The sequence below is a fragment of the Martes martes genome (genome assembly GCF_963455335.1).
Source record: "Martes martes genome assembly, chromosome: 9".
In the NCBI taxonomy this organism is placed as follows: Eukaryota; Metazoa; Chordata; class Mammalia; order Carnivora; family Mustelidae; genus Martes; species Martes martes.
The window spans coordinates 124,481,414-124,503,638 of record NC_137896.1 but is presented as its reverse complement, the minus strand read 5'-3'; the positions used below and the strand labels follow the sequence as shown (position 1 = coordinate 124,503,638).

Here is a 22,225-nt window from a genome sequence, read left to right as displayed (position 1 = left end):
ATTCTTGATAAAAGTCTATTTAACCTGAACTTACATTTTTAACCTTAAAAGTATGAGATTAAATTATAGGAAGAGTTACAACATTGAGTCCTTTGACCAGAAATCATCATATATTCAATACTTGTTAATTCAGTTTAAGGAAATACGTTACTAGATGAAATTGATATGGGTCACCAAAAAAAGTCATGACAATAATATATAAAGATAGTAACTTTTTATTATACTAAAGACAATACAAACAAAAAAAAATGAGTAGTCACAATTTAAAGGACGGTTTTCTCCTAAGAGCTATAAGCTTTCAAGCAGAAAAATAAAATACATATACTAAATATGTAAGTGAAGAAAAGTTAGGCTTAAACTTTAAAATGGCGACATTGGGTTTGTTGTTACTTGTTAGAATAATATTTATAAATATATAATTTTCTAGATTGGATCCTAAAGTGAAACAGTAAGGATAATGTAGGATTTTTTTTGTCCTTGGTAAGAAGTTATAACACTTAATTCAAAACTAAAGTCTTTAGTTATGTGTTTCTTACAATATTTCATGTAGTGTTCACTTGATCTTGATATGTGTGTTATAATCCCCTGATCACAGCTTCAGTGATATTCCAGCAAAAAGTGAGCAAAAAACAAAGCATTAAAGAAACAGTTCTAAATTATATTTACCTCAATTATATGAAATTTTTTTATGTGTAAATACTTGTATAATTTACACTCTCAATAATAAAACTGGTTTATACTATAAATACTATCAAGAGAAAATAGATCAAAAGTTCCCATTGTAAGAATGGTTATCTTACTAATATAAACACTTAAAAATTAAATGGCTCAATTGGTAAATAAAGAAATACCAAACTTTTCATTCTATTCCCTACGAATCATTTCACAGTCATAGCTTAGAGACACTAAAGTTTGCTCTTAAGGATGTGAACGTTTATCTCCTACTGATTCTCCAGAAGATCCTCATACCAGTAATATTAAAGCATTTGCAATGGCAAATTATTAGCAGGAACATTGAAGTATGCAAAAATATTAAATAGACCAAGCTCTCCGTATTTCCAGGTGAAAAATCTGAGTAATTCAACGATGTATTTGTCCATATGCATCTGCTTGCAACTTGCCCAAAATATCATCGAGTGGCTAGTTGTTAAGGCCAACGCCTTTTATTTTTAGACATCAGAAAACATAAACACACTTTCAAACACTTCAATACAAGATAAAAGAAAACAATTACATTCTATAGTAAATAAGGAAAAAGTGAAATTATTTTCTCATCAAAACCTTAATCTAAAACTCAGGAATTCTGTTCTTTAGAGAGCATGTTATAAAGCAGTGGTCTCCAGAGATGATGATACAGAGCATCTGTCTTCAAACATTTTTGCTCTCATCCCCTAAAATAATTTTGACAAATAAGAGATATCTGTGCATATTTAAACTATTTGAAATTTTTCGTCATAAGATTTTGTTACAAAATATGTAGTTTCTGCCATATCATAAGTATTGGGGGTTTTTTAAGATAAAATCTAGGGACACCTGGGTGGCTCAGTTGGTTAAGCATCTGACTCTGTTTCTGCTTGGGTCATGATCTCATGGGTCCTGAGATCAAGCCCTGTGTTGGGCTCTGCACTCAGCAGGGAGGCTGCTTCCCCTCTCCATTTTCCTCTTCCCCTCCCCACCACTCATGCTATCCCTCTCTCTCTCTCTTTCTCGCTCTGAAATAAATCTTTTTTTTATTTAACTAAAAAATAAAATAAAATCTAAATTAGTCTTTCAAATGTATCCTATATATAAACACCATACAAATGGACACCTACTATCCATCTTTAAAAATCAAATATTTAAAATAAAGGAATTTGTATTCCCTTTTCACTTTCTCCACAGAATTTTATTCTACTTTGAATCTTGAAAATCTTTTCTTGATCCCTGAGACTTCTCTGAGGTAAATTTATACAAACAAGCACATATACATTTATATTGAAACTACCTTTAAATTAATATTCTTTGCCCATAAGGCCCCCAGTTCTTTTAATCATCTGGGTTGAATTATCATTACAACTATTATGAGCACAGAATTGATCCAACAAATAAATTATAAATGTTGACATAAAATTACTAAAAATAAAAGGCAAAATTTAATTGGAAAAATGTCTCTTAGTGAAAGAAATTGGGGGAGTTCATGAAACCTTGATGAAAAAACAGTTGAACTATCCCTTTGTTAGGCTTTCCGGAGATTTTACCCTTCCAAGAAATTCACCCGACCAGACTCAGGTTAGATAAAGTGTGCCTTCCTTTTGTAAAGTTAGAAGAATGACAATGCAAAGTGAGAGATGGGAACAGAGAATGTTGGCTGACCCCCCGGAGCATTTTTGGTAGGCCAATTTAAGGATTTGAAAATGGATTTTTATAAAACTTTCTGTGCCCCCCCCCCACCAATATCCCTATCACAATTTGAATACCACGACTCTAAGATGCCTAGAGACAGTGTTGTTAACTTGAGCTAAGAAAAAATACTCTTCCTGATTTACTCCTTTTGTTAAAGAACTGATTTTGAGGGCAAGGGTGGCTCAGTCGGTTAAGCGGCTGCCTTCGGCTCAGGTCATGATTCCAGGGTCCTGGGATCAAGTCCCACATCGGGCTCGCGGCTTAACGGGGAGTCTGCTTCTCCCTCTCCCTCTGCCTGCCTCTCTGCCTACTTGTGCTCTCTCTGTCAAATAAATAAATAAATAATCTTAAAAAAAAAAAAAAGAACTGATTTTGAAACTTTCTTAGATGGTACTGTGCTACATTTTGAAATCTGCTTTTGACCAGCTGGCTAGCCTATGTAAAGTATGTGTCGTCTGAGCCATCTCCTCACTAATCAGCTAACTCTTGTACACCTACAGATTCTGAACTAAGAAAGCCCATGTGAAGGAATCATAGCATAAGAGCTCCGTCTGTTAATAACACAGCATAAGCTGCTATGGAAAAGCACTAGAGAAAGAAATAGGCAGCTTTCAGCATGTAAATGTTAAATGGGCAAAACAGTCTATTAAAACATTTTAAAAGAACTCTAAAAAAATAAACACTGTATTGCTTTTGCGCATCTTAAAACGTAATGCATAGGGCCCTTATCCTCCTGAATGTCCTAAAATGTTTGGCTCAGTTGTACTACCTAGGGTGGCTTAAAGCAGAAACCTTTCCAGAAAGGATATGTTTGGCATTCAGTCTCTGCAGATATGAGTTGACCCTGTCCTGGAAGGCCAGGGTGGCTTCACACCCACAAGCATCTTCTGTAGAGACGAGTCTTCGTGCTTCTTCAATGGCTGATGACGACAGTACACAAAATGTTATAGCTAATCGGAAACCGTAGAAATCAGGAAATCTGTAATTCAGTCCTTCCATTTTTAAGACTTAACTAAATGCATTTTCGAGGAGGTAAGAGGATATAAGAGCACACAGAAAGAGGAGGAAATACTTTGAAATATTAATGTCACAGAAGAAACTGAATTAGATATTGGGAAACATTTACAATCATCAATCCTGGGTATTGACTATGTGAGAGTTGATTATATTCTCTCTACTTCTGTGAGTGTTGGAAACTTTCTATGATACAAAGTAAATTTTTAAAAAGTTGACGTAGCGGGGAGCCCTACGTCAAGAATGCAGACCTAAAGTAATTAATCTTATTATGGCACTGTGTCCCTATTAAGAAATGAAAATAAGGAAAAGAATTCTCTCTTTGGCCAAAATATTTCAAGAATTAAAAGTAGATAATTCCTAATTTCTTATACAGACAATTATTCTATTGAATGGTCTGATTGGAGAGTTCTAGTTCTTACCCATAAATACTTCGGAAGTAAACATTTAGGTTTCTATCAGCATTTAAGCAAAGAACCTGGGAGAATGATAATGCTAACTCCTAGTTCTTTCTGAAATGCAGTGAGGCAGCTCTCCCTACTATCACAGCCCCTAAAGATGCCTAACAGAAATAAGAGTAACTTCCCATGTATAATCTTCCATTGTCACCTGAGGACAGAGAATGGTCTTTTGCTCCTATGTTTTCTCCCACATTCTACAAATATAGGATATAGAACTAAGATGACCATAAATTCACTTGATCAAATAAAATCTACCTGTCCAAATCCTATTGGCTTTTAGGGACAGCCAGCCCAAATCAGTCAGTCAGTCAGTAAGCCAGAAAGTATCTACTGAAATTAAGAACATCCCCATCATCCTTGTACAGAGCATATAATTGGCATTCGTGATGCTTTTCCAATGCTTCTTGTCTGATAAACTAAGTTCTGTGAGGAGCAGGGCTCAGTAGGGTAGTCTAATTAAAACACTCACAGAAAAATTTAAAATTGGGATGTAGCACAATTGAAAGTTGGGAGATGAACCCATTCACAATAGGACCAAAGAGAATAAAAATTTAGGATTAAAATTAACAAAAGATGTGCAAGACTTGTACACTACAAACTACAAAACATTAATATGTCCCCAGTTCCTTCCTCAAGACCTGAAAGAGTACTAGATCTGGAAGAGCAGCTCCATGAATGCTCGTTGAGCAAAGAGGTGAATGACTAGGCAAATGCGGTCAGGACGTAACCCAACATAAATGCGGCTGGAATCCCCAACTTCCAAGAGAAGAAAAATGCCCAAGACTGAGTTCTCTGAGGATTAAACCCCTAGATAGGGTAACCTAGTATTAGTCCCCTGATATATTCAAGTCCTAAAAGCAAGCTCTTCCCTATTATCCTCACCCTCCCCAAGAAGAGGTTCCACACTTCACTTCAAGTGAAGAAGTATCCACTGAGTAATTGTCAGGTGCTATGGAAGATGCTAGAAATACAACATCGACTGCCCTCAGGGGTTGGAGGTTACTGTCTCAAGGAGCATAAACATACAAGTCTCAAACTCGGACCAAGTCTGAAATAGGAAAGTCATCCTCATTCCTCTCCCAGCCTGGTCCCCAAATCCAGCTTATCACCAAATCCTGTTCATCCTGCCTCAGAAAGGTGTCTGGAATCAGCTTGCTTCCGTCACCACTGTCCCCCTCCTCACCCAACCTGGGACCAGGGCACCAGTCTCTGACTGGCCCCGCCCCCTGCTCTTCAGCCCCTCAGATCCACACAGCAGCCAGGGGGACTTGTGAAAATGTAAACAGAATCATGCCGCCCCACTCCTTAAAACTCTCCAGTGACTCCCCATCTTCTATAAAACAAAATATGAACTCCTTCCCCTTGCCCCAGAAGATCAGCATGACTCGGCCCCTGCCTCCCTCTTCAAAGTGACACCACACTTCCCAGGCTGGTGGTGGTTGCCACAGGTACTGGCAACCCATGTGACTCCCTCACTCTCCCCCCCTCCCCTCCCCTCCTCTCCCCTTCCCTCCTCTCCCCCTAAAGTCACCAGGCAGTCCTTGGCATGGCTCACCCTTCTTCCTCCAGCTCCCCAATTCCAACCTAAATACCGTTGAGCCTCAGGTCTCAGATGTCACTTCCTCAGAGAGACCCTCGCAACCTGAAGGAGGTCCCCCAACCCCCATGGGCTCAGGACCCTGTTCTTTTCTCACAGCTCTTCTTTATAAATTGCTATTTCCTTGTCTTTTCCCCTTAGACTGTTACCAAAAACCATACGTGTTCTGTTCACGATTATACACCCAGTGCCCAGAAAATAGTAGGCGCTCCGAGGACCAAAGGGTTGATGGAATAGTGAAGGAACAAGTCACCACAGCACAAGGTGTCCTGGGCTGAAAGAGACCGAGCTCATTGGAAGGAAAAGGGAAGCTCTGGTAGAGGGGGTAAAACTGAACTAGGCTTGTTCAACTAATTCTGTTAATTAATTGAATTGACTAAATTAATTCAATTTAATTCATTCAATTAATTAATGTTCTTTAGTTATAGAAACATACCAACACAACTGCGTAGTATTTGATTCAAACAAAGAATTTAGAGAACATTCAGGCAAGTGATGAGGCATAATAAAAATAAACACTCACAAAGCTACCACACAACTTAAGAACTAAAATATCATGAATACTGTTGCAGAGACATCATTTAAGTAAAAATAGAAACACTAGAAGATATTTGCCACACATAAAACAACAAAGAATTTATATCCAGAAACACACAGGGTTCCATCGTATCAGTAAGAAAAATACAAAAAACCCAAGAGAAAAGTAAGGGCATACATAGCATTTCCCAATTAAAAAAAAAAAAACAAAAAACAAAAACAACAACAACAAAAAACCTCCAATGACCAATAAATACAGGAAGTAGCCAGGAAATGAAAAAATAAAGACTATAGGGAGACACTTTTTTGCCTCCACTAGGTTGGCAAAAACTTAATCCAGCAAAACCAAATATTGGCAAGGATGTGGTTCTTGGACTTTAGCAAGCGGTAGTGGTGAGGGAAGGGGGTCCCAGCGAAGGGTGGACACGGGCAGGGCGCGTTCCTAGCATAGCCAGGTGTGCACGCGGTGGAGCCCAGGACCTGGAAGCAGGGAGCCCCGGGGCAAAGGGAGTGACTGGGTGAAAAGGAGAGGGGACTGGGGCGGGGGAAAAGGGGGATGGGGGCAGAGCTCCAGTCTGGGATGACAAAGTTCTGCGGATGGGGAGTGGGACTGAACTAGATGCTTCGAAAAGGTTACAGTGGGAAATCGGACGTCAGGTGTATCTTACCATCACTACAACAACAACAGTCCCACTTAGGAAGAGGCTGCGATCAGAAAGGGAATGCTGGGGGAAGAATGGCTGGCGGGGACACCTGCTTCATCGGGAAGACAGTCGGGAGTCTCCGGGGGCCTCGGACCCCTCGGGACGGCGCGTAGACCTTAGACAGGAAAGCTGCCTCCCAGAAGACGAGCCTTGCAAACCAAACAGGTGGCAGGGACAGTCCGTACCTGCGCACGTCCTCTGGTCTTCGTTCAGGGTGTAGCCGGGGAAACAATCGCAGTGATAGGCCGCGGGCCCGTCATCCACACACAGGTGCTGGCAGCCGTGCGAGCCCCCAGCACACTTGCTGCGAACTGCCCGGGCGTGGGGCAGGAAAGAAAATAGACCCAGGTCACAGCGCGGAAGGAGACACAGATTTCAGGGAGAGAAAAGCTTCAGCGCAGTCACAACAGGCGCTGAGAACGAACCGTCCATGGCCAGCGACACCGCGCCCACCTCCCGGGAGAACGCCCGTTGTCCCTTCCTACATCTCACATCCCTGCAGCCCCAGCTTTGACTGCCTCCCCGCTTGCCTTCTCATTTCTCGCAGATACATGGGGGTGCCTCCTCTTTTCTTCCTGCCTGCAGTGCTGGGGCTGGACCGAGTTCTGATTATATTCTGGAACTTACCTTTGGCCTCTCGGGATGCCTCCAAGTGCCTCCCACATCTCCAGCCACACCATCTTCACCATCTTCACCATCACCAGAAACAGTGTATTAGCGACCCACTGGCACAGGGAGCTAACTCAGACGCTGCACATAAAGTGGGTGCTGTGCGGACCAAGGGCTGCCCTCGAAAGGGTGCAAAGCGGGACAGAAGACACCAGCCGGCACACCCATGCACACAGAGGTAGTGACAATAGTGATGACGGTGAGGGGAGGTGTCGGTTTGGAGAGTGGAGCATTTATTATCTGTCCCAGAAATCTAACACAAGGAGGAAGACGGCTGGCCCAAATCTGAGTGGAGAGCAAAGTGCTACCTATGCTTGGGGGCGCCTGGGTGGCTCAGTGGGTTAAAGCCTCTGCCTTTGGCTCAGATCATAATTCCAGAGTCCTGGGATCGAGCCCTGCATCCGGCTCTCTGCTCAAAGGGGAGCCTGCTTCCTCCTCCTCTCTCTCTGCCTCTCTGCCTACTTGTGATCTCTGTCATATAAATAAATATTTTTTTTTAAAGTGCCATGCTCAGCTCATTCCACATCTAGACAGGCCCAGGATAAGTGAAAACAGCAGGTCTCCTTTAATAAACCCAGAAATTCTTCCTGGGAGACACAAGTTCTTCCTCTGCCATTGCAGGGACCAACCAAGTTTGTTTGCTTGTTTGCTTGTCCCTCCACACTTGGGAAACTCCAACGGGAAACACTATTGCCTATGAAAGAGCTTGAGTGAAAGGCAAGTCTCTCCATAGTGTATCCACAGAGTATCTTTCTAACTCTAACACTGATAGTCCCCTTCATGACTTCAGACTTTTCCAGCACAATGCCGGATAGTCGGGGGTGCCTGGGTGGCTCAGTGGGTTGAGCGTCTCACTGTTGGCTTGGGCTCAGGTCATGCTCTCAGGGTCACGGGATCCAGCCCCGCAGGGGGCTCTGCACTCAGCGGGGAGTCTGCTTGAGAGTCTCCCTCTTTTCCTCTCCCTCCTGCTCTGCCCCTGTCCCTGCACAGGTGCATGCTCGCTCACTCTCTCTCTAAAATAAAAAAAAAAAAAAAAAAGGCAGAACAGTAGACTGTTTCACTTTTCCCTTCATCCCAGCCAGAGCTGCCCTACAGATAACAACGGTCATGCCTCCACCCCCGGCCCTGCTCTAGGGCTCCATATTTAATCTACAAGCCTTGTGGTACTGCCCAGCGGGGGGAAAAGCAGGCCCCTAGTGGGGATGTGACCCATGTTATATACCCCAGCTTCAGAACAGTAGCCCTTATTACTTTAAAGTGTATAAACACCGCTCTGCAGTGGGCTCCATAGATATATTCCTTCTTAACCCTCTAACTTTCTGCCATCTAGTCTTGCCCTGTGCTGTACAACCACGTACAACAACCATGAAACATGATAGCTTGGCATGCGATCACATGCGTAACCACCAGAGCAAGTGCTTGGGTTCCAATCCTCGCTCTGTGACTCACTAGCTGCATGACCATGGGCAAGTTACTTAACCTGTCTGGGCCTCAGCTTCCTCATACAGGTGCTGTGAGCAATAATAAAGGTGTGACTGGGTCTGAGCTGCCTAGAACCACCTATGGCATCCAGTAGCCACTGAGGAAGTTGGCTACTGTGACCTCGGAGCATGGCCTGGAATAGTCTGCCGTAACTGAACATTTTCTTGAACTTTTTTCTTTAATAAAATGTTCCATTTATTCCATAATATTTGTTAGTTTGTTTATTTTTTTTTAAGATTTTATTTATGTATTTGACAGAGAGAGACATAGGGGTAGAGAGGGATCACAAGCAGGGGCAGTGGGAGAGGGAGAGGCAGGCTTTCCTGCTGAGCAGGGAGCCCAATGCGGGGCTCAATCCCAGGACCCTGGGATCATGACCTGAGCCAAAGGCAGACCCCCAATGACTGAGCCACCCAGGTGCTCCAATATCTGTTAGTTTAAATGTAAATTTTAGTGTCCTTTTTCAAGGTCTTCAATGACCCTGGCTGCTTAAGCTACCAAGTGGGGTACCTGTAACCAGTTTGAGAAGCGCAGCCACGAGGCCCCTCCACCCCAACTGACTTGGTTCTACCCCCAGAGCAAACCAACACAAGCCATTCCCCTTGGCCATCCAGCTCTGCAGTCCTCTGTCTAAACCTCCACCACCCTCGAGGCCCACCTGCTGCCCACATGGTCTGCACCCTTCCCCAGACAGCCTGCCTCCCTGGTTTCCACAGCCCTACGTTACTGTCCATCCCTCTCCCTGCCTAGTCTCTGCTTCCCCAAGGTGTTGATTCTCTTTGCACCCAGCCTGCAAATTGCCCAGGGGCAGAAAATGTGCTTCTTTACATCCCCACAGGGCTTTGCACAGTCCTGGGAACAAAATAGGTGCTCAGTCCTCTTTAATTTTTTTTTTTTTTAAGGGCAGTGGTCATGTGCCATTTCCCCTAGTCTCTCTTGAAAAGGTCACATAATATCTCTCCTCAAGGGACAGGAGCATATACATAAAAATCTAATAAAAAGGCCAAAATTAAACACAGCCTTGAGAGGCAGGAATTTCTCTCAGAAGTGTTTTTACATTATAAATGTCATCCTGCTCTGCCAGTGAGTTTAAATCAAATTAATGAGGATTTGCCAAGACATAAGGCTCAGATTCACAGAGGACTGATCATCTAGAAACCGTCAGGGAACAACTGACTTCACATTTACTGGAAGATCTGTGTGGGTCTAATTCAGTCATTGACAAAGTCTCCTTTACTAAAACGATCCAGCTTTAAGATTAACGCTACAGAAAAGTTCCAGGGCAAGTTTTAATTGGAAAAAGATCAGTTCAGCCTATCACACCAAATAGTTACTGTTTTCCACAGACTTCCTCTAAAGTCCCCATTTGCTTCACAAGTCCCCAGCGTACAGAGCTATAACATTTTCCTGGATAAGGATCCTACATTCAGTTAGCTTTTCTCATATCCCTCACTCCCTACCCATTTCTGAAATGAGATATATTTGCAAAATCAAGTGAGCTCACTGCCGTCTGAGCAATGTGTGCCTTGGTCTATACGCAGGATAGAAGGTGTAGAGTCTGATTCATTAAGTATCTTTAAGAGTCTCTCGCTGTGTCAATTGCAAGTTGGTTTCACCGCCATAGATAGAGCCAGCTAGGAAAGAGTTTGTTGAGTGCACCTTACCTGAACACGTTTTGTTGTCAGCATTCAGAGTATAACCCTCATAGCATTCACAGTGATGGGACCCATCTCTGTCATTCACACAAATGTGCTGGCAGCCATGTGTACCAAAGGCACATCGGTCTTGAGCTACCAAAGAAAATTCCAGGAGAAAAGCAATTGAAAGTGGAGAAGTCTTTTATTACCCATATATAGAAATCTTCTTACCTGTGGCTAGAAATATATAAGAGGCCAACCTATTAGAAACCTTCCACAGACATCCGTACTATGGGCTGATACCAGAAGTTAGCGGTGTTTAGCGAAATCCTACACACAGTCCTTATTCTTCCTTTTTCCCAACTGCTTTTTCAAAATCATCCAGACTGAGTTTTTATAATCTAAGTATCTTATAAATACTAAATAAATAAATAATTACTAAAGCATTCCTTTTAGGTTTATTGTATTTACGCTGAATCAGGGGGGTACCAACAATTGTGTGGCTAATTCCACTAGATTCAGAAAGATGCCAAATTTGAGTTGGAAGGAACTGTAATTCAGCCCTCCGCTGTTCTAAGGGAAGAAGCAGAATCCAGAGGAGACCAGCTGACTCAGAGCAGCATCAGAACTCAGGACCCAAACTGTCACTCAATGTACTTTTCTCTACATGGACATGATAATTTTTTTTTTGTCTTTAAACTTTTCATTTTGAAATCACTGCAGGCATATGGAAGAGTTCCAAAAACAGTACAAAAAGTTCTGTACTTTACCCCATTTCCCTGAGCGTCAACATCCCATATAACCATAGCACAATTATCAAAACCAGGAAATTAGTGCTAACACAATGCTATTAACTAATCCACAGATCTTAGTAAAATTTTGCCATTTGTTCTACCACTAACGTCCTTTTTGTGGTCCAGGGCCCAGTCCAGGGTCCACATTGTACTTCACTGTCACATGTCCTTAGTCCCCTCCTCTCTGGGACACTTCCTCCGTCTTTGCCTTTCATGACCTTGACAGCTTTGAAAATCACTGGAAAATTACTTTGTAGAATGTCTCTCAGTTTGGGTTTGTTTGAAGTTTCCTCCTGAGGCTGAATATTTAAAGAAGACAACAGAAGTGCTACTGTGCCCTCAGGACATCGTGTAAGGAGAGGCATGATGTCACTGCGGGCCATGACTAATGGGGTTCCCTCTGATCACCTGTTTGAAGGGGTGTCTGCCAGGTCTCTCCGCTACGAAGGAACTGTTTATCCCGTTGTGGTTAATAAGTATCTTGTGGAGCGTTCTTTGATTTTAACTTACTAAACTGTCTTTAGCATTTGGAAAGCACTGCCAGGGCTGGCTACAAGACCCAAGAGAGAAAAACCAACCAAGTGCCCGGTCAGTGTGCCCTACCCCTCCAACACCGGCTAGGGGGGGAATGCAGACGGGGAGGTAGCAAAAGGAAAGCCTCCTCCTCCACTTACCCGAACAAGTCTTCCTGTCTTGGTTCAGGGTGTAACCTTCATAGCACTCACAGTGGTATGAGCCAGTTCTGTCGTTCACACAGATGTGTTCACAACCGTGAGTGTTCAGAGCACACTTATCGATAGCTGTCAAAAGACCATCAGGACAAATGGAAACACAGGAAAACGTGATAACTTAATTATAGGTCACCACCACACGTACACACACACACACACACACAGCTATTAAAATGGGAGGTGGCCTAGCACAACAGAAAGGCCACAGGACAGGAGGTTGGGAACTGATTTCCGTGCTGGCTCTTTCACTAACAGACCCCATGACATGGGTAAGTCATTTTCCTTCCCTGGGTCTCAAGTTCATTATCTATAAAATGAGTAGGTTGAATTAAATGATCTCTAAGTTTCCTTCCTCTCAAGACATTTTTTAAGGATTTAAAAAAAAAAAATGGACCTAGCTCCCATCTTTACTGATTTTATGTGAGGAGCCATATACCAGATGAGTGAGAACCTCTCTAAACGTTCTTCTGTGTCTAAATTCAGCGAGCAGCTCTGGTCTCAGAGACAGAGGAGCAGCTTGTACTTAATTAAGTAAAATCCAGGAAAAGTTCCAAAATCCTCAAAAAGACTGAGAGTTCTGGCCCCCTTCCTGACTAACCCATTTCCCTACTAACCCTTTTCTTGAAAACTAATTATAAGTACTATAAAGATGCTGATTTATGTATTACCTCACTTTTCTCCAACAGTTTTAGAGGAAAAACATTGATAAGCAACCGTGAACCAACCAAAAGACAGTTAGGAGGAAAGCATACGGCCAGTCCCAAACCTGGAGGGCGGGTCTCTAGCTGAGTCCCAGTCAGGCAAGCTCCCCGAAGCGGGCCTCACCTGAACATGTCTTCTGATCGGCGTTCAAGGAGTATCCTTGGCTACACTCACAGTGGTGCTTGCCTTCCCCATCACTGACACACACGTGCTGGCACTGGTGTGTGCCAAGCACACACGGGTCCAGAGCTGCCCACCGGAAGTAGACAATCGTCAGTATCAACACATAAGAAACGTTCCAGATACTTGCTTCCCTGTCAAAAAGACACCACCCTCTGGTTCCTTTTCAATGAGAGCTCGTGGTAAAAACTTGCCTTTTGTCTTCTGCCTCTGGCTTCTTGGAAGCACCACTCTTAACACGAATGGTGTTACTAATTTAAAATTACAGGGGTGCCTGGGTGGCTCGGTGGGTTGAGCCGCTGCCTTTGGCTCAGGTCATGATCTCAGGGTCCTGGGATCGAGTCCCGCATCGGGCTCTCTGCTCAGCAGCGAGCCTGCTTCCCTTCCTCTCTCTCTCTGCCTGCCTATCTGCCTACTTGTGATCTCTATCTGATAAATAAAATCTTTAAAAAAAAAAAATAAAATAAAATAAAATAAAATTACAGGGGTGCCTGGGTGGCTCCGTGGGTTGAGCCGCTGCCTTTGGCTCAGGTCATGATCTCAGGGTCCTGGGATCGAGTCCCGCATCGGGCTCTCTGCTCAGCAGGGAGCCTGCTTCCCTCTCTCTCTCTCTGCCTGTCTCTGTCTACTGTGATCTCTCTCTGTCAAATAAATAAATAAATAAATCTTTAAAAAAAATAAAATAAAATAAAATAAAATTACAGAGTTTGTTTCAGCTTTCTTAAAGAGAAAGGAAATTCTGAATTTGGAGCCGAAGGCAAACACTCACGTGGTCACACAACTTGATGTTTTATTCAACGTATCCACCTAGCCCAGGAAAAACAACTTACTTCCCAACTGCAAGAAACGGGGAGAACTACAGTGCACTTCTGGAAAGTCTATGAGCTAGTTGTCCTGCTGGGGCCAGAACCTGCTTTCCAAGGGCTCTATAGTGTGCGTCAAAACGAATTCACACGCCGGCATGTCCCTCCGCCTGGAACTCACTGGGGCGGCCATACGTACTTGAACATGCAAACAGTGGAGGGCAAGGCAGGTAACCACCTTCTGAATGAGCAGCGAGGGTGTGGGAGCCTAAAGGTACATGTGTGCAACTTCAGGGCCTCTAGTATCTGCAAGGAGCGTGGACTCACACGCTCGATGCAAGCAGGTAAAAAGAAAAGCAAGAACAGAATAAACGAGATTACGTCAGCGAAGCCGCAGCCCATCTTTTCACTCCTGGAGGTGTTTATATCTCGTTGGATTTTTTTTTTTCCTAGTAACATGTTTTGAAAGAAGAATCAATGAATTTAGTCATTTCTGAGAAACCAAGGAGGCCTGTTGGAGGAGGCTGGCACCCCTGGGCAGGTAACCCAGCCTCGACTGCTTTGGCAACAGGTCAAGGTTAATATTTTCCCAAGAAGAGCCTTTTCATGGAATGATCTTTCCAACCCGTTGACTACAACAAGCTGCCCCTCAGTCTTTTTTCCATAGAGAGGACATTTTTTTCCCCCAGAACAAGCAGGTCTTTTGTACCAGAAGGAAAAGACCGCCACTCACCACTTGCCACTTTATGGCCTTCAAGCCCAACCCCAGGTGTTGCTTTGAGACCCAACTCTGCCACAGACCAACATCTTTATGGAAAAGCTCTCACCCACAAGCACAGGGGGTTTTCCTGGGAGAAAGAAAGCCATGTTCTTTTGAGAAACCAATGAATGCCAAGGACGGCTTGTGAAGGCTCAGTGTCCTGGGACAGGAAAGACAAGGGGCCACCAGCCAGGTCTGGCTGAGTTGAGGCCAAACTTTGCTCTAGACCAAGACTTCATCTCCCATTTCCTGACAAACTGGGGTGATTGCTGAGTTCCACATTAATTTCAATATAAAGCCTCCTTGAAATTTGCAACTGTAATTACTCATTCACGTCTTGTCACCATCCCCAGACAACTGCTTAATAATACGGGGAATATTTTATCCATGCATCATCAGTGCATCAGATTAATTAATGCATATCGAGTGAAGAGATGGGGCATAGGTTACACAGCAAACGGTATCTACATTTTAAAATTCACCTGAACTAGAAATTTGCCCACACCTGTTTGGATAATTCCACAGAAGACTTTGAAAGACTATCTCTAAATGATAAATAAAAAATAATAGTAATAATAAAGCATGAATATGGGTAGATACAAAGACAAAACATAGATAGATACAAAGGAAAAAAGAAACTTGGGTGCCTGGGTGGCTCAGTCTGTTAAGTGTCCGCCTTCAGCTCAGGTCATGATCGCACGGTCCTGGGATCGAGTTCTACATCAGGCTCTCTGCCTAGCAGGGAGTCTGCTTCTCCCTCTGCTCCTTTCCACTGCTTGTACTCACTCTCTCTCTCTCTCTCTCAGATAAATAAATAAAATCTTTTTAAAAAAGAAAAAACAAACCTAAAAATAAAGTATGCATCTCACACATTCATAATTCTGACCAGTGGCTAAGATTAAAGCCCCGCCTTAACTGGATTCATATTCATGGATTTGACTGATTCATGCTAAAAATTCCAATTAAATTAGCATGCTCATATTCAAACTCCATCCTAAAGGAAAAAAGAAAGGACAGTAACAATCCTTTTTTTAAAAAATCTGCTTCTTGCTATCTCCCAAGATAGCAAGAAATCTGAAATCTCAACCCTTCCCCCAACCCCCGTTCTTAATCCTGTCCCTCCACAAAGAATAATCAGACGAAGAACAGAATCTGAAAACTAGAGGATCCGGAGAATAAGCAAAACCCTAACTGACAGTTCCACCGGCAAGCCTGCGGATCCTTCCATGGGCAGACAGATGCTGTTCCCCGTCTTCTGCAGGAACACAAGCAGAGTTCTGTTAAAGCCGGAGATGGTAAAGCTAAAGAAAATATCTGGGAAAAATGGAGTTGTGGGCAGAGGGGAGAAGAGAGGAGTCTTGAGTTTTTTATTTTTATTTTTTTTCTGACCCCATCAGGGAACACCAGGATCATTTATCCTGGATATTTCCAGACCTTCACATTTCTAATGCAAACACGGAGATTTTTATGAGCAAACCAAGTTATATATAAAGCAACTCTATATTCCTAAACCAACAAAGTGTGTTTAAGCTGGTAAAAAACTCAAGAAAAGCACTGCTTATATTTTAGTTTTCCATAAAGTTTCTACCAAAAAAAAAAAAAAAGAATAAATCTCTTTCTTTGGAGACACAATATCTAAATATTCTAGTTGGGAGCAAGACTTACCGCAAAAGGTTTCCTGGAATCTAGAGGAGAGTTTCTCAATGACCCCGTAGGTCTCCACATAGAAAACGTGCTCATCTAGGGGCTCACTGGCAATCATCTTGAGGGACTCCATGTCTGCCCGATCCACGCCCACGGCATAGAGTTCAATACCAGACGCACGGGCCCGAGCCGCCACCTCATTCACCTGGTCCTGGGGCCTCCCGTCTGTCACGATGATGGCCACCTTAGGGATGTTGGAAGTGGGCCCCCGAGCTCCTGCCTCCACCGTGAAGGCCTCATCCATCGCTGTCTGGATAGCCAGGCCAGACATGGTGCCTGTAGACAGGGGTGTGATGCGGGCCACAGCCTGTTTCAGGGACTGTTTATCTGAGTGGGTCTGGAGATGGAACTCAATCTTCACAGTGCTAGCATAGTTCACCACTGCCACCCGTGTTTCCGCCGCCCCAATGTCCAGAGTGTCAATTATCTGGGAGACAAAGGTCTTCACCTTGGTGAACTCCAGGGGCCGCACACTGCGGGAACTATCGATGATGAACACCAAATCCAAGGGCCTGCTCCTGCAAACGCCTGCGAAGAAGGATGTGGAGGACGGGCACAGCTGAGCAATGACGTGATCCCAGTCGGAAACGGGGCGGTCCTCATACCCGAAGAGCCCTGGGGTTGGAGGCCCCGCTGTCTGCCATCTTCCCCCAAGACCATCATCCTCCCTTAAGATGCTAAAAGCACCAAGGTCCTTCCAAATTCCCTAATGAGAATTCACACAGAGGGGAGAAGTTTCTCCAATAGGCTGGCTAAGGCTGGCTGAACCCCAAACTTTCCCCTAGAACCTCATCCCTCTGCTTCAGCATTGCTCCCAAGGTTCCGCTTGCCTCCCACGAATGAATGGTTTCCAGATCTTTCTTGGGCACCTCAGCCATGGCACAATGGGACAGTGGCAATGGGACAGTGGCCTTGAATAGCCTCGCTGTCCTGTCCAGGCCTCACACACCTCAAGCAAAGGCAAAGTTCAAGGCAAACACACTGGTGCTTTTCTGGAAGCTTCCTTCTTCTACTCCCCCACCAATGGGACAAAAGTAGGGACAGAGTAGCCCTAAGTGCCCCCTCCTTCTCATCATTCATCAGGTTTAGTGAACTCTGGGGCCCTGTGAGCCTGAGATACTTAAAAGTAAGAAGAGGAATGACAATCTGATCCACGTCAGTTGTGCTTCCAACTCTGTGTGTCTGGTTTTCAGGAGCAGAGATGTCCACTTGTGTCTCCCCTCTGCCCCCACCAAACTCTTGTAGTCACCCCTTCCTTTCATTTTTTCATTCACCAAATACTTTTGGGGGACCTACCATGTATTTAGCCCTGAGGCTACAAAAGCAAAGAAGCTTGTACCTTTCCTGCTCAAAAGTACCAAGCACCAAGACCCCTGGAAGGCACAGTAGGTTAAGGCTCTGACTCTTGGTTTCAGCTCAGTTCGTGGTCTCAGGGGTGAGATCAAGCCCCACGCTGGCTCCATGCTCACCGCAGAGTCTGCTTGAGATTCTCTCTCCCTTTCTCTCTGTCCCTCCCTCTCTTTCTTTCTCCCTCTCTCTAAAATAAATAAATGAATCTTAAAAAAAAAAAAAAAATACCAAGCTCCTTGTAACAACACCACACATCTTTGGAGCACCTGGGTGGCTCAGTCGGTTAAAGTTAAAGGTCCAGGGGCACCTGGGTGGCTCAGTGGGTTAAAGCCTCTGCCTTTGGCTCGGGTCATGGTCTCAGGGTCCTGGGATTGAGCCCCATATTGGGCTCTCTGCTCAGTGGGGAGCCTGCTTCCCTTCCTCTCTCTCTGCCTGCTTTTCTGCCTACTTGTGATCTCTGTCTGTCAAATAAATAAATAAAAATCTTAAAAAAAAAAAAAAAGTTAGAGGTCTACCTTCATGATCCTGGGGTCCTGGGGTGGAGCCCTGCATCAGGCTCCCTGCTGAGTGGAGCCTGATTTTCCCTCTCCCTCTGTCCCTTCTCCCAGCTCACGCCCTCTCTCTCTCTCACTCAAAGAAAATCTTTTTTTTTTTTTTTTAAGATTTTACTGATTTATTTCAGAGGGAAAGAGCAAGAGCATGAGCAAGGGGGAGGGGTAGAGGGAGGACGAGCAGGCTCCCCGCTGGGCAGGGGCCCAACGCGAGGCTCCATCGTAGGACCCCAGGATCATGACCTGAGCCAACGGCAGACGCTTAACCCACTGAGCCACCCAGGTGCCCCTAAATAAAATCTTAAAAAAAAAAAAAATCACACACATCTTCGTTTTCATTTGTTCTTTCTTCCTTTCCCCCCAATCTTGTCCTAAACTCTCTCTCCTAGCCACCAAAATCAAGTCCAAAAGTCAGGACTGGCTGAGAGGAAAGCCAGTTACTAAACATCTTTTTCAAGTCATTCTTCCTCCTCTACACACACACACACACACACACACACACAAAACTCGTCATACACACCGAGTCCTAAACGGAAATGTCACTGATGCTTGGGCACGAAGCATCGACCAGGGTTCTTTCTTTTCCTGACAGGGGGCTGGAAGGTAACGCTAGTGTAAGAAGGCAATTTACTCGGTGGCTAAGGGAAAAAGATGTATTCAAAACAAACTCCTACACAAGACAGTTTGTGACAGAAAAAGCCCTATCTGGAACAGGAATAATGCCTCTAGAGAGTTTTCTTCTAAAAACAGAAAACTATCCTCTTGGTTTTATCCTGCTTCCTGGACGTATTCAATTAAGAAAATGAATCATACTTTACTTTCAATAACGTTTTAGAGATCTTAGGGCACAAAACAAACAATCCTGTGAAGTCAGAGGTGCAGAAGTTGCTTTTATACCCATTTTACAGGTGAGAAGCCTGAGGTTCTGGAAGGTGGGTGAGCCAGAAAACAGCAGGTCATGGATGGGACTCCAGGTTTCCTGACTCCCAGCCTAAAAGGGCTTTTCACTGAATGGCTGCCTCTCTCTGAAACCATATTTTCCACCACAAAAAAAACCCCAACATTATATCATGTACCTAGTAAACATCCTGCTTGTTGATTTTGAGCTACTGCCCTGAAGTATGCTATATGTCATGTATTTAGTTAAGTCAAAAGGAATTAAATCTTAAAAAAAAAAAACAACTCCCGAATTTCATTTCATCTCTTGATTTCCATGCATCAGGAGCAAGGAAGAAGAATCCTGTTGAAAATCCTTCCTGGACATGGATGTAGGTACTTGTACATAATTAGAATAAAAGAAAGAATACATGTCGATATGAGACCCATATTTGACAACCCAAATACCCAAATCTTGTCCTGACTCATGTCAAGGTTATGTTCTTATGGTATATGTGCATGATTCCTTCCTTCTCACATGGAATCCTTTATGGAGGCTACAGGGGGTGCGGTGGGCAGAATAAAGCTCCCTTGCTTTATAAAGCTCCCCCAAAATATCCATGTCCTAATCCCTGGAACCTGTACGTATGTTACTCTACATGGCAAGAAGAAGGAGGAGGAGGAGGAAGAGGAGGGATGGGGGAGGGGGCAGGGAAGAAGAAGCCTTGGCAGATGGATTAAGTTAATGACCCTGAGATGGGGATTTTATCCTGAATTATAGGGGGTGGGTCCAATGTAATTACAGAGGCCCCTAAAAGTAAAAAAGAGAGAGGCAGGAGAGGAGATCACCGTGATGAGATGTGAGAAGGACCCAAACTGCTTTTGGTAACTTTGAAAATAGGGGGAAAGCCAAGAGTCAAGGAGTGAAGGTAACCTCTGCATGCTGAACTGGGCAAAGATTCTGTCTCCCCTAGACCCTTCCCAAAGGAACACAGCCCTACTGACACAATTTTAGACCTCTGAGACTAGTGTTGGACTTCTGGTCTATAGCACTCTTAGATATTATGTGTGTGTTGTTTTTAAGTCACTGAGTTTGTGCTAATTTGTTACAGCAGCAATAGAAAACTAATACAGGAGCTTGACTCAGATAATGGGAAATTCCTTGAGCATCTGGTTACTTCTTGATTTGGACTCCCTCTGCAACGTCACTGTTTTGGAATCTCACTCCCCTATACTAGAAAGCAGCACTTTGATTCTCAGAAACCAAGAAAGTGAGAATCTGAATTTCCTAAAAGATTTCCATACTTAAAATTATGCTGATTTTTTACGGTTCTGCTAGAAATAAAAGCCCATAGGAAAGCATAGCCATTTCTGGTTGCAAAAAAAATGAGGGAATTTGGGAAAGGGTGACACATAATGTTTATTAAAGGATTATCATTCAAGATCAGCTTGGATCCAAGTAATGCAAGGGAACTCAAACACCCCTTGAGGAATCCCTCCTCCCTCTCCCAGTCCCATCCCCAAGGGAGGTGGGTCAAGACCAGAGGCAAGGTTACCTTTTAGAAGAAAGGCGCCCCTACACTGCCCAACCCCACCACCCCAGCCTGGAGCGAAGCAGGCTACCCCCTAAATTTAACCCTTGTGAATCCTGGTACTCCCTGGCTCAAAGACAATGCTGTCACCATTTCAAATCCAGCCCACTGGGCTGATGCAGGAAAGAATCCTTTGTGCTCTTTCTCAACATTACCCAGAAAGGTGCAGAAGGGGATAGACAAAGCAAATCAACCTGAGGCATGAATGAGACTGGGGACCCAGAAAATGGTTTGGTGCAGCCTCTCCTCTTCAGCAAGACTGAAACTGGACATTTTGGTAATGAAGATAAAATTTTATGTAAACCCATTTTAAGAGCTTGGTAGGTTGTAGATGCGGAAGGATCCTTGTGTGGGATTTTGGAGCCCTGAGTTCTGTTCTGAGCTCTGACAGATTTGCTGGGCCATTTGATAAGTCTCAATTTACATGCTTTTAGGGGTTGTGACGGGTGGTCTTCCAGCTCTGCTACTCTAGGAACCTCCGCCCCAGAAACCAACTACTGACCAAAAAGGGCAATGGAAAATTGTTCACCAAAGACTCAGTGTCTTGGGTGTTTGAGGATCTAAGAGAGTACAGGTTGGGATTGGGACCCAGTCAGTTCAAGCAGAACACCTGGTCAGCGGCAGAAGACGTGGAGACCAGGATGGTTACAAGAGAGGCGGGGGGCCATCCAGCGGCCCCCTCTGGTTTTCTTTTTGGCTTCCCACCCCCCACTCCCTGGTGTGAATTCCAGTACAAATTCTGGTCCAGATCCTAGATTGGACTGAGACAGCTTGAAGGGTGTGGCCAGGAGAGGGAGGGTCACCCTGATCTGGGGCTATAGGTGAAGTGATTTCCAAACAACTAAAGGCAGAATCTCAGGAAGGGTTTGTTCAGCTGCACAGAGAGGTAGGGGTTGGCACAGAGGCGGGGAGGCCGCCTGTGTTCCCACGCTGCCCCATCCTCCGGGCCCAAATTGCAGAGGGAAGTGGCTGGAATTTGAGCTTCAGGCGACCCAAATTCGAGTCCCAACTATGAGTGACTTTGGACATCCCCGTTCCCTTGTCTGGACCCGTCTCCCCACAGGTCTCATCGGAGAGGGGATTCTTTCTCCTGCACCGCAGTCTGGCTCAGGCTGGGACGGGAGGAACACTTGGCGGCTGCACGGGCTTCTCCTGTTCGATGCCCCGCTTCCCCTGCCACCATCCCTCCCGCCCTGTCCTCCCCACCTCCCTCCTGCCGGCTGTCCCTCCCCGGTGCCCGCTCGTGCCCCTCCCAGGCGGGGGTCCCACTCCCCCCGCGTACCTGCGCCGCGGGCCCCGCCGGGCTGGCCGGCCCCGGAATAGGGCCCGCCGGTGGGGACAGCAGGGACAGGGCGGCGCCCGGGACTGCCCCCTGGGCCCCGTGTGCCCAGCCTCCGCAAACCCGGGCGGGCCAGGGGGCCGGGGGCGGCGGGGGTCGGCGGCAGCAGCAGCAGCAGCGGCCAGAGCAGCAGGGGCAGTCCCGAGAGGTGGCGCGGCATGGCGGGCTCCGCACTTCTGCAGGTGTCGTCGAAGGTTCGCTCGCTCCAGCAGCCAAGAGCCTGGGCCCCGCGCCGAGACGGCCAATTTAAAGGTCCCGCCGCCCCGCGCCCCGCCCACCCGCGGCCCCGCCCCGCGGCCCCGCCCACCTCAGGAGCGCGGGTGGAGCCGCCGGGCTCTGCGCCCGGGACCCGCGGGATCC

The 22,225-nt window shown here is 45.2% G+C and overlaps 1 protein-coding gene across 1 annotated transcript; it reads right to left on the bottom strand.

Moving 5' to 3' along the window:
- Positions 1–1,080: 1,080 nt before the first annotated feature.
- Positions 1,081–22,025, bottom strand: MATN3 (matrilin 3; the record flags this gene model as incomplete). Its single annotated transcript, XM_080814255.1, has 8 exons — positions 1,081–1,140; positions 3,196–3,302; positions 6,881–7,006; positions 10,511–10,636; positions 11,952–12,077; positions 12,834–12,959; positions 16,119–16,685; positions 21,809–22,025. 8 exons carry the CDS (start codon positions 22,023–22,025, stop codon positions 1,081–1,083), a joined length of 1,455 nt encoding a protein of 484 aa, XP_080670381.1.
- Between the last annotated feature and the right edge of the window lie 200 nt (positions 22,026–22,225).